Source organism: Miscanthus floridulus, chromosome 16 (genome assembly GCF_019320115.1).
Source record: "Miscanthus floridulus cultivar M001 chromosome 16, ASM1932011v1, whole genome shotgun sequence".
Taxonomy (NCBI): Eukaryota; Viridiplantae; Streptophyta; class Magnoliopsida; order Poales; family Poaceae; genus Miscanthus; species Miscanthus floridulus.
The window spans coordinates 56,517,006-56,529,393 of NC_089595.1; the positions used below are offsets into that span (position 1 = coordinate 56,517,006).

A 12,388-nucleotide genomic window follows, 5' to 3' on the forward strand; every position below is an offset into this window, starting at 1 on the left:
TATAGTACATCTCTAATAGATACTAACCAACTATACCCCAAATAACTATCACTAGCTACTTAACTATATTTATCTTATTAACTAAATCAACTAGGCTATCTAATAACTATATCTATATACCTATGTCACTAGCTATGTAACTATATTTATCTAACTATTTCTATCTCACTAACTAAATCAACTACCTACATCATGTCATTTACTAGAAACTAACAAATAATCTAAGTAGCATTACAATTCAAGCTAAATAAGTACCTACATTGCATATTCAAAAATTTACATGTCCAAGTCAATGCAACGATGCAACGCGGACGTGGAGGACGGGATCGACGGTGAGGTCGTGGCGCGCGGGGAGCAGGGGACGTGTCGTGGGCGCGGCAAGGCGGAGTGGCCGCGGGCGGGGGCACAGGCGGGCACGGTGGCCGACGCGGTGGCCGCCGTGGGAGCAGGCGAGGGTGAGCGCGGGCGGCCGGGGCTACGCGCGGCGGCGGCGGTGCGGCAGCGCTGGTTCGAGGAGTGTTAGAGAGAGAGGAAGAGAGAAAGAAAGGGATGGCCCATACGTAAGAGAGGGCTTGGCGCCAATAACCACGGCGCCAAGCTCGACGCCAAGATCTACGACGCCGAGCTCGACGCTAAGATCTACGGCGCCAAGCTGCTTACCAAGTCACTGCCACGTCTGCGTCGAGCTCAAGACCTAGACACCAAAATCTATAACGTCGAGACGTATAAGCTCGGTGCCTCCAACAATAGCGTCGAGTGATGGTGCCGAGGGTCCAGATTTTAAAATCATAACTCTAGGGATATATTTGTGATTTTTTTTTAAAAAAAAGGCTAAAAAAATCGGTGATCCATCCAAGCATCATCTCCACGATTGAGGCGATTGAAGCAGAAAAAATCGGGATCAGCCGCCGCAGCAGCGCCGCCGCCTCCGCGGTGGGGAGGTAGCATCTAGACCCGTTCCGCCGCCTCCATCTCCGGTAAGTTCCCTTCCGCCCCTCGTTTCGCACGAATGCCGGCCCAAAAACCCTTGCGCAATTCCGGTGCTTTTCTCGCGTCCTGAATCAACACTCAACGGTGTTTCAAATGTGTTGCTCCAGGTCAGCAATGGCTTCGGCGGTGGAGCGGTGGAGGGAGGAGCACACGCGGAGATCGCGTTCCCCAGCACGGGACAGGGAGCGGAGGGGAACGCCGCCACGCAGGCGGAGTTCCCCAGAGCGGAGGAAGGGTTCGCCTGCTAGGGCACGGTCTCCTCCTGCGAAGTCAAGTGCGTCGCACAGGGATAGGGACAGGTCGCCTCCGAGGGAGAAGGTGAAGGAGCGTGTCAAGTCGCCGCAGTCTCCTGCTAAGGTCAGCCTGTCGCACAAGGGGAGGGAGAGGTCGCCTCCCAGGGAGAAGCCGAAGGACCAACGGGTCAGGTCGCCGAAACATACGCAGGTGCAGTCACGATCACCCTCACCTGCTAGGCGGCACGTCTCTAGGTCGCCCTCGCCACGCACCAAGAGGCTGAGGAGAGCCCAGGGTGAGCGGGAGGTTGCGCAGGTTACTGGCAGTGACCGCCGGAAGGCCAGTCACAGGGAGGAGCAGGATACAGTGAGGCACAGGGAGCATGATGAGGGGAGGGATGCTTCAAGAGACAGGAAGGTGGATAAGGAGGCAGTGCAGGTAACGAATGGTGATCGCCGCAAGTCCTCGCACAGGGAAGAGCGGGACTCACGGGGCAAGCACAGGGAGCATGATGAAGGGAGGGATGCATCTAGAGATAGGAAGTCGGATCGAGAGGATACCAGAGGTACTGCAAAAGATAAGAAATATGATCGTGATGATGGGAAGGATCATTCTAGGGAGAGGAGGGCTGGGAAGGATGACAAGTCTGGTGCTTAAAAGGAGACATTGCCGAGCCGGGATGATGATAGGCATGGAAGGCCTAATCGGGATGACTGGAAATCTGCTTCTTCAAGGGAGCAAAGGCTGGACCGTGGTGACAGAAGGGATTCTACAAGAGAGAAACCAACAGATCATGAGGAGAGCAATGGGGGATCAGGAAGGTCATCCAGGCTTGGTCGATCAGTGTCTCCAGAAGAGCACAGGCATCGGGGCAGGCATGAATCTCATCCATCACCGAGGGTGTCCAGAAGTGCAGCACGTACCGAGGTTCTTGTGATATCTTACCCATCACTTTAAATCCCTCCATGCCTCCATATGTACTTGGCTTAGCGTACTTTTGTTTCATGAATGTTTCCTACAGTCCTGCTACTGTCTACTGGTAAGTTATAATAGTCTCCACCAAATAAATATGGAGTGAGAAAATTATTTCCAATCCCATGGATTTTTTACTACTAATTGTGGATTGTGAAATCTGCAGTCCTCAAACTCCCACTTCTCATGCATGCACTATACATACAGGACCTCTCAGTTATATCAATCATATTGTCGCCTGTAAACTGCAATCTGACATCATTACTTTTTATTTCAGGATATTAACTCTAGAGGAGGTGAAGCATCCCGGTCAGTGCTCAAAACTAACCTCTCTTGTGTCCTGTTATACAATTTAAATCCTTATTAGAAGCATCATTCGCTGCAAATCTTATTTTGTATATGTACAATCTTTTTACTATGACCATGGCAAAAGAAAGGTCTAACAGAAAAAAAAAAACTAGATCCTAGTACAGGTGTAGATGTGCATTTTTTAATACTATGAGTATGACCATGCTTCCATCTAATCTCTCATATGATTTGCAAAGAACACGTAAATCCTAGCACATTTTGCATTCATTTTGTTAATGCCCTGATTGCTATGAACTTTTTATGCCAAATTCATTGACAGATCATTGCATTATGTTTGTCTCATTACTAAAGTGGGCGTGGTGGATTAGCCTCAGGTGGGCTTGGTGGATTAGCCTATTTTTTTAATCCTGCTGTTAAATAATGTTCTGTCAGATTTTGAAGCTTTTGTGTCATTTCTTAATCTTACTGATGATAGCGTGTTATTACTCTAAGCTTTCTCACTTTAGATATGAATGGTGATTTGCACTTGGTAACAGTGAACTCTTCTTATTTTGGCCAGGAGCGGAGATCCTGATGCTTTGGCAAGATTGAACGCAACCACAGAAGCTCTTGAAGCAAAAGAAAAGGTGGTGCATGATCCATGATGAATATTGTAGATGATGATTATAGCAATTTATCTATCTGAAAAATACGGAAACTTCTCCGTTCACTGATGTTTGTTTCACTTGCTAATAAATAATTGTCATTTGCTGTGTATTGTGATCTGAAACCTTCTCCCCCCTTATTTTGCAGCAAAAGCCATCGTTTGAACTGTCTGGAAAGCTTGCTGAGGAGACCAACAGAGTTGCAGGTGCTTATCTGAAGCTCTTGTATCTTATAGTTTTTTTATGTGAACATAGGCCAAAGGGCCTCTAGTCCAACTAGTTAGAGCGTCCCGGCGGCACTCCTCAGGTCTTGGGTTCGACTCCCCGTGGGAGCGAATTTCAGGCTGGGGTTAAAAAAAATCCCCTCGTCTGTCCCACGCCAAAGCACAGGTCTAAGGACCGGCCCGGTCTCACAGGGTGACGGTGCCGCTGTGTAAGGGTGGGGCAGGGGTTCGGGGGTTTTCTGGGCCTGCGTGAGAAGGTCTTTTTCTTAATGCAATGCCTGGGGGTGGTCATACCCTCGCAGGTCCAGTTTTTTTTTATGTGAACATAGGCGTACAATTGTTGTAATGATAAAACCATTAATTATATGCAGCAAATAGTGTGTGCCTATGGTGCTGTTGGCACACTGCATTATCCTTGGAGATGACACTTTGTTCCTACTTCAGGTGTAAATCTATTATATTCAGAACCCGCAGAGGCTCGAAAGTCAGAGATTAGATGGAGGCTCTATGTATTTAAAGATGGTGAACCACTGAATGGTAGTTCTGTACTTGTTTACTCCATGTATGTTTTTTTTTTTTTTTGCTTTATGTCATGGTTTCTATCAGTTCGATGGTTTTTCTAAAACAGGTAGAAGGAGCAAACTCACATTTAGGCATTTAGTGACATATGGTGTTATTTAGCTATTTCCCCTGGTTCAACCCAGTACATGCAGCAGCAAAAAATATCTGCACCATGGTGCATTGCTGCAAAATCCTGGAACCACATTCACCTACATCTCATGTCTAGTATCGCTTGAAACTTGAAAGCATGGCACTCATCTACTTGTGGACTTTTATGATAACATGCAAAGTTGGTGTTTATTGCAATTGGAATGAACATGGCAAAAGAGAGGTGTAACAGAAGAAAAACTGTATACTAGTGATGGCAGAAATTTCTTTACACTTGATAGTCCATTTAAATAGGGCACATGCAAACCCGGGGACTTGTGGAGTAATGACATTATGACAACATAAGCTTACTTTGAATTTGTACAATTATTTTTTCTCTTCCTGGGATATCAGGAGAGGGCTCTTTGGAAGTATCATGCGCTGTATGCCCATGTCTGTCAAAATACTGCTTATTAGCTTATTGGTTTTGTGAGTGAATAAAGATTTGCAGTATTGTACGAGCATCGGTTCACAACAGACATCTCATTATATTTGTTTTTGAATCGGAATGATAACGGAATTTATTTGACTTACCTTTGAACATATCATTGCTAATGTAGTAGAAACGACAACATACCTACATGTTATCAGCAAACTATATTTGAGCTCTGGTATATTCAGTAAACCACCAGTTAAAAGTTCCCATTTGTATCTGACCTCTGTTTATTCAGGCTCCTGCATGACTATGGATCACTCTTTTCTTTTTTTGGGATACCATCATAGGCTGCCTTTTGCACCTGAAGCTCAAAATCACGTAATCCCTCCGTTCCAAAATGCAAGTCGTTTTGGCTTTTTTAGATAGATAGCTTTTACTATGTATCTAAGACATAGCATATACATAGGTACATAGCAAAAGCTATTGTACGTAGAAAAAGCCTAAACGGCTTACAATTTGGAACGGAGGGAGTAGAACACAGAACAATATGAATCAGCGCTTGCCTTTCCCAATGGTGTGGGAACCCTGAAAAATCATACTCCCTCCATCCCAAAAAAAAACGCAATCCAGAAGTTCAAAATTTGTCCCAGAAAAAAACGCAATCCTGGAGTTCAAAATCAGGCTACAGGTACCAGGGCCTAGGATGGGACCCACACCAACAGGCACCGGCCAGGCTGCTGCCAGCACGACACATCTCATGCAAAAAAGAAAAAGAAAAAGAAAAATCAGTCCCTGAATGCTTTATCGTCCACTCAGTTACGGCAGTCTGCACCTGCACAAGCCCAGCAACTCTGGATTCTTCCTGTTCCCTATCGGAGTCTCCTTCCTTCAAATTTCGGAGGCCATGGACAAGGCTGCTGAGGCAGAGCTGCAGTTCAGACTCTGGGAGTGTTCAGCAGCATCTATAGGGGCATTTTCGTAATTTTCCGGTCAGCTTGGTTTCCGTGAGTCCTAGAATTGCATTTTTTCTGGGACGGAGGGAGTATTTTAAGAGCTTAGAATTGATGTGGAGAATGTGGAAAAAATGACTTGTTTCTTTTTGTGATTCTATGCTTCTGTTTTGCACTTTCTGAGCTTGAATGTTTGTTACGATATATCTGATTTAACAGAACCACTGTATGTTCATCGGATGACCTGCTACCTTTTTGGAAGAGAAAGGAAAGTTGCAGACGTCCCCACAGATCATCCCTCCTGCAGCAAGCAACATGCAGTTCTTCAATACCGGTATGCTGCACTCCCTCCCTCCCCCCTCCCCTATGACAAAGGAGAGCTGTGTGTCATTTAGAAGGACCTCTATTAAGAATTCATATAGGAATAAGTTCATTGTTTTCTATTCAGACTTGTGGAGAAGGAGCAACCAGATGGCATGATGGCAAAGAAAGTAAGGTAATTACATATGCTTATTAGTTTTTCTGCATGGTTCTTTTTTTGCAATGCTCTGCTCTGGGATATCAGTAATGCCTTCCCCGATTTCATTATATCAGTAACCCTTTATCATGCCATCTTGTTTGACAGGCCTTATCTGATGGATCTTGATAGTACAAATGGAACTTTCATCAATGTAAGGTTTCTAGTAATATGTGTGTTAATCTGTCAGATTTACTGGTCACGTTTTGACTCTTCTATTATGTGAATTTCATTGTTTTTGTAGGGAAATCGCATTGAGCCTCGGCGCTATTATGAGCTATTTGAAAAGGATACACTCAAGTTTGGCAACAGTAGGTATGATCTTAACCACCTGAAATACTATATTGGTTTTCTGGTTATTATGTGCATAGATGTATTTTCTGCCTCCATTTGTCATTACATCAATTGAAAAAAATGATATTTATCTAGATGTTATTTACTAAGTTTAGGTAATTAGGTGTGAACTTTATTCATTCTTTTTGCACCTTATTATCCTTTTTAACACCTATATTGTATTAGGGTGCGTTTGGTAGGGATCCAGATTCTCATAGAAATGCTTTGGATCCAAACGGTTTTGAGGATGAGTCAGAATCACTGGTAAACTGGATTCCGGTTCATAAGAAAATATATTATTTTCTTTAAAAAATCATATAAATAAAAAATATGCTTAAGTAAGGATATGGATTCTCGTAGAAATGTTTTGGATGATGAATCAGAATCACTGGTAAACTGGATCCCGGTTCATAAGAAAATATATTATTTTTCTTAAAAATCATATAAATAAAAATATGCTTAAAAAATTTGACCTTTTTGTGGGCGAAGAACAACTTAAATACAACCCATTTTAACTTGTTGCACTAAACAGGATTAACTGAAAAAAAATCAAGAAGTAGGAAGCGCATCGCTGGAGAATCGATGGGTTGTATTAACGTTGGAATGCTGAATAGTTCTGATTCCAAATCGCTGGCTGGGAACTGTTTGGAGCTGATTCTTCTGATTCTCACGAGAAACGGAATTGTTTCTCTTATCTGAACAGTCCCTTATACTTCTGACACTTCTCAGGAAAGTTTCATACAAATTTAGTTTTTTAGCTTTTGGTTCGCAAATTTTGTAGTAAGAGAAAATGACCATGGTCACTTTCATTTTTGCTGGAGAGTTTGCTTGTGGTCTGGTTGTCGCTTGACGTTTAAGTTGTTTTTGGAGGCCTCTCCGGTTGGACCCTGGGTGTCAAAAGGGGTTAGCAGTTTTTATTACTATATGCTCTACATTTTGTCAAACTCTTGTAATTTTGTTGCTTTATGGTAATGAAATTCGGTTTTGACCGTGGTGGAAAAAAGTATGCTGGGGAGGAGTGGATTTTGAAAGAAACTTTGGAGGCTTATTTATTGATTAGAACTGCATTCATATAATTAGGTGCACAATGGAGATGAGAAATAAATGTATTATGAACTTGTTGGAGCGACATATTTTGGTAAAAATGTAAATATGAAGTTGTGCATATTTTGAGTGTTTGTAACTTTTGTGAGATGAGAGATAAATGTGTTATGCAGTATGGCAGACATTATGCTCATGGCTAATTACTACTAATCACTGCTGGATGTTTTACCTGTACTAGATGTGATTTTCTATTTCCATAGCATTTCTAATAATCTTCTTGCTGATGTACCTGTCACTGTCTTTTTTCCCCTGCAGCCGGGAGTATGTTTTGCTCCACGAAAATTCAACAGAATGAGTTTTTTTGAAAATTCAACAGAATGAGGATTGAACCGGCCAACCTTTTTTGCTGTAGGAGAAAAATACAGCAGAAACATGGGGTGTTGCACGTATTTTTTTATTTTTAGACTGGAGATTGGTCAGCTTGAACTTCTGGCCTGTGATTTCTTCACAGGTGTTTAAGCCTATAAGGATATTTTGTGAACCAACATGTAGGGCTATTGTAATGAAGAGAGCTAACTGCCTGTAGCAGATAGCCCTGGATCTTGTTTGTATTAAAGCATGTTTTGTACCGCTAGCATTCACATCATTTGGCATCGGAGGCAGCTGTTTATGGATCAATACCATAGTGACCTTAATGAGTTAATCATGGATTTAGTGGTACAATAATTTAAACTTGTACCATATATGTGTTCACCTTTCTATATATGGCATGCTTTTTGTTCTATTTTAGGGTTATTTGGACTAGAGTCATTACAATATCTTCCGTTAGGAAAAAAAAAAGTTTTGCGGATGTTCCTCCCGTCCGGCTACGCTGTGTGCTCCCCCGCGTGGGTGGCGAGGCCATGGAAGCCGCAGCTCTTGCAGTCGGATACCGTGAGCCTCGGGCGGTGACCACAAGCACTGATCAGCTGATAAGCTAGGCTAAAAAGTATCATTCGTTGTGAGAGGAAAAATAATGTTCGTTCATTGAAAAAGTACGGCTTATAAGATAAGCGAACAGGAATGGCTACGTCTAATGGTCAATTTTTGGATAGGGTAGGTGGTTAGACTGTAGTGTTCTTTTTAACCTGCTATTTACTTGATAAAATGACCACAACCGATTTTGAAGCTAGGCTAAAAAGTATCATTCGCTGATTTGTTGTAAGAGGAAAAATACTATTCGTTCATTGAAAAAGTACGACTCATAAGATAAGCGAACAGGAATGGCTGCGTCTAATGGTCAATTTTTGGATAGGGTAGGCGGTTAGACTGTAGGGTTCTTTTTAACCTGCTATTTACTTGATAAAATGACCACAACCGATTTCGATGATCTTAGACTTTAGGAGAAAGTTTATTCAAAGGCGATACATCCCAGTTGAGTAATTGATCCAAAACATAATGGATCAACATAGAATTTCAATTCAAAAACCACCACACAGCAGAAAAACCTTTTTCAAAGCAAAGCCAACTCTAAGTGATCTTTTCACAGGATGATCAATACCTTTAAGCCTCGGTTAGCATTTTCAAACCATTTTTTCACAGGCTTTTCCCTTAAGTTTCAAACCATCATCGTCTCTTAAAGCAACACAAGTTAGACCTCATGAGTGGCATTATCTATCCTAAACTCGGCCATGTACTTTTCTACACATCAATGGCCAGTGAAATAAAATGCTCTACAAGTCATACCTCTGTCTTGCATATTCTATTTCAACTCCATTTTGGTGATGCTTGTCTTCAATACGATGAACAATGGTCATCTAAGTGTGGCCAACAACGCCACCTTGACTATTATCCATAGCACGAAGCTCCTCCATCTTCACTCTATCAAGCCACTTGGTATCTTTACATAGCTTTAGATGCCCTTCATAGTCCATAGCCTTACTTGCTCTTCTCCGGTGTATTGGTCCATCGGTGTCAAGCCTCTAATCGCACTTCACCGTCATGACGATCCATCATGTCCTGAGCATCTAGCTTTCCCTTCACACTTGCACATGTAGCAAAGTCTTGTCTCGATCTTTACTATCTTTCCATATGAGACTATGTCATGTTCCATATTCAATATATTCTTCCTCACATATTGATCTTCATTAACTCTTCGCTAGCTGAGCACTTGCATCACATACACAAGTCACCTCACCTCCCTCATGAGGAACCATGTACGCCAAAAGTAAAGATAATTGTTTTCTATACCACTTTCTTTTTTCTATGTGTTTCCTTAGAGAGAATCTAGGGCCTGTTCGGCTGGTATTAAAGCCGGCTGAAGCTGTTTTATTGTGAGAGAAAAACACTATAGATTTTAGCTGATAAACCGGCTGATAAGTTCAAGCGAACATACCTTAAGACTATCTCTAACAGAGTATCCATATGGGCTCTCAAACCCAAAATAGGTCTTCGATGGTACTATTTTGGCCTCCAACAAAGTATCAATACGAGAGACCTATTTTAGGTAGCAGGAGAGACATAACTCAATATATGAGCATCATCTCTCTTAAAAACCCATTTTACAGAAAATGGGTTCTTTTTTAGATGCTGTTGATGGAGAAAGCACAAAATGAGTATTGAGCTTTTTGCTTGTGCTTGTGGCACTATCCAAACTTTGAATAGGTCTTGTATTTTAGGTGCTATTATTGGAGATAGTCGTAGCCATATAAAAAAATCACTCACCTGCAGGCCACGTCCTACACGCGGAGGGGGCTCAGAACGCCACTTTAATGGGCCTCTAGTGGGCTGATTCTGAGCCTAGTACAAAAATGGGCTTGAGAGAGTGCCCCCTCGTCTATATAAAGCCAGCCTCGAAGCGTCGTCGCTCCCGAAACCCTAACTCTCCTCACGCCGCCGCTGACCTGCCCCGTCGCCCCAACGCAGTAAGAATCAAGAGAGAACTGTTGCCCCTCGTCTTCCTCCTGGGCTCCTTCTCCTGATTCGATTGCTCATCTCCCGATTTATTGGTGGAACCGCAGGTGACTAGGAGTAGGAGCAAGAGGGATTCGGGATGGCCAAGTCGAAGAATCACACGGCGCATAACCAGTCGTACAAGGCGCACAAGAACGGCATCAAGAAGCCCAAGCGCCACCGCCAGACCTCCACCAAGGGGGTACGTGCTTCCTTTTCCCTGCTCGCTTCTGAACTATGCTAGATCTGAATTTGAAAACTAGCCTTTCGCTGAAACGTGATCGTATTCATTATGTGGGCCTATGCCCGAGTGCAAATGCAGTAGTTTTTGTAGCATGCCTTGATGCTATCAATACTAGATGCTGCCCATTTTTATCCTAAATTTCTATACTAGTATTTGGCCTTTGTTGCTCCGAAATTGCCTTGCTTACTGCCGTGTTGTTTCTGACGAAATGCTGCACGGCTGTCCTTTATACTCTTATTAATTGTCCCAAAGTAAATTTTGTAACTGCATCACCACAACAACAACAACAACAACAACAACAACAACAACAAAGCCTTCAGGTCCCAAACAAGTTGGGTAGTCTAGAGTTGAAACCCAGCAGAAGCAATCAAGGTATGTGAATAACTATTTTCTAAGCACTTCTATATAAGGCTAAGTCTTTGGGTATATTTCATCCTTTTAAGTCTTCTTTTATTACCTCTACCCAAGTCAACTTCGGTCTTCCTCTGCCTCTCTTCACGTTACTATCCTAACTTAAGATTTCACTACGCACCGGTGCCTCTGGAGGTCTCCGTTGGACATGTCCAGACCATCTCAACCGGTGTTGAACAAGCTTTTCTTCAATTGGTGCTACCCCTAAACTATCACGTATATCATCGTTCCGAACTCGATTCCTTCTTGTATGACTGCAAATCCAACGTAACATACGCATTTCCGCGACACTTATCTGTTGAACATGTCGTCTTTTCGTAGACCAACATTCTGCATCATACAACATAGCAGGTCTAATCGTCGTCTTATAAAACTTAACTTTTAGCTTCTGTGGTACCCTTTTGTCACATAGGACACCAGATGCTTGACGCCACTTCATCCACCCTGCTTTGATTCTATGGCTAACATCTTCATCAATATCCCCGTCTCTCTATAGCATTGATCCTAAATATCGAAATGTATCCTTTCTAGCCACTACTTGACCTTCCAAACTAATATCTTCCTTCTCTCAAATAGTAGTGCCGAAGTTACATCTCATATACTCAGTTTTAGTTCTACTGAGTCTAAAACCTTTGGACTCCAAAGTCTCTCGCCATAACTCCAGTTTCTGATTCACTCTTGTCCGGCTTTCATCAACTAGCACTACATCGTCTGCGAAAAACATACACCAAGAGATGTCCCCTTCTATGTCCCTTGTGACCTCATCCATCACTAAGGCAAACAGATAAGGGCTCAAAGCTAACCCTTGATGTAGTCCTATTCTAATCGGGAAGTCGTTCGTGTCTCCATCACTTGTTCGAACACTGGTCACAACATTGTTGTACATGTCCTTAATGAGCCCGACGTACTTCATTGGGACTTTATATTTGTCCAAAGCCCACCACATTACATTCCTTGGTATTTTATCATAAGTCTTCTCCAAGTCAATAAAAACCATGTAAGTAAATTACTTACAACAGTGTAAGTTGTTATGATTTATATTGTACTGAATTTGTTATGCCAGTTATTTTATTGTGTTGGTGGTTTATTGTTAAAATATTACCATAACATGAATCTCTTCATATCTTGTTGCAGACCTTCTGGTATCATCATAGTTTTTGCCTTGTATGTACTTGTGTAGCTACGTTAGTTGATGTTTGTCTGAATTCTTATGCTGCAGTTATGCTGATGATTGCCTAGAGAATGAGTGCTATTGACACATTAAATCTCATGCTATGTACTTGGTTTGATCCAAAAAATTGTTTGCGCAGCAAAATAGTATGCACGATGATATCTAGTTTCAGTGGTGTTTCATCTTCTGATCTCAATTTTATGTTCATTATGAATTTTCACTTATTCTTTACCTGCTGAAACACTATAATTGCTTTTTCGAGGAAGGTTTAGATAGTTTGATACCGTCTATTCTGACATAATAAATATTGTACTCCTGCAGAAATTTCAT

General features: G+C 42.3%; 1 protein-coding gene across 1 annotated transcript; it reads left to right on the plus strand.

Annotated features, from left to right (window-relative positions):
- The first annotated feature begins 849 nt into the window (after nt 1-849).
- Nucleotides 850-8,042, plus strand: LOC136511989 (FHA domain-containing protein DDL). Its single transcript, XM_066505997.1, is given in 11 exon segments — nt 850-977; nt 1,098-2,151; nt 2,474-2,505; nt 3,065-3,131; nt 3,298-3,355; nt 3,818-3,910; nt 5,627-5,741; nt 5,856-5,903; nt 6,033-6,078; nt 6,169-6,239; nt 7,617-8,042. Coding segments are annotated over 10 exon segments (1,617 nt in total). The 5' UTR covers nt 850-977; nt 1,098-1,104; the 3' UTR covers nt 7,657-8,042.
- The last annotated feature ends 4,346 nt before the right edge of the window (nt 8,043-12,388 follow it).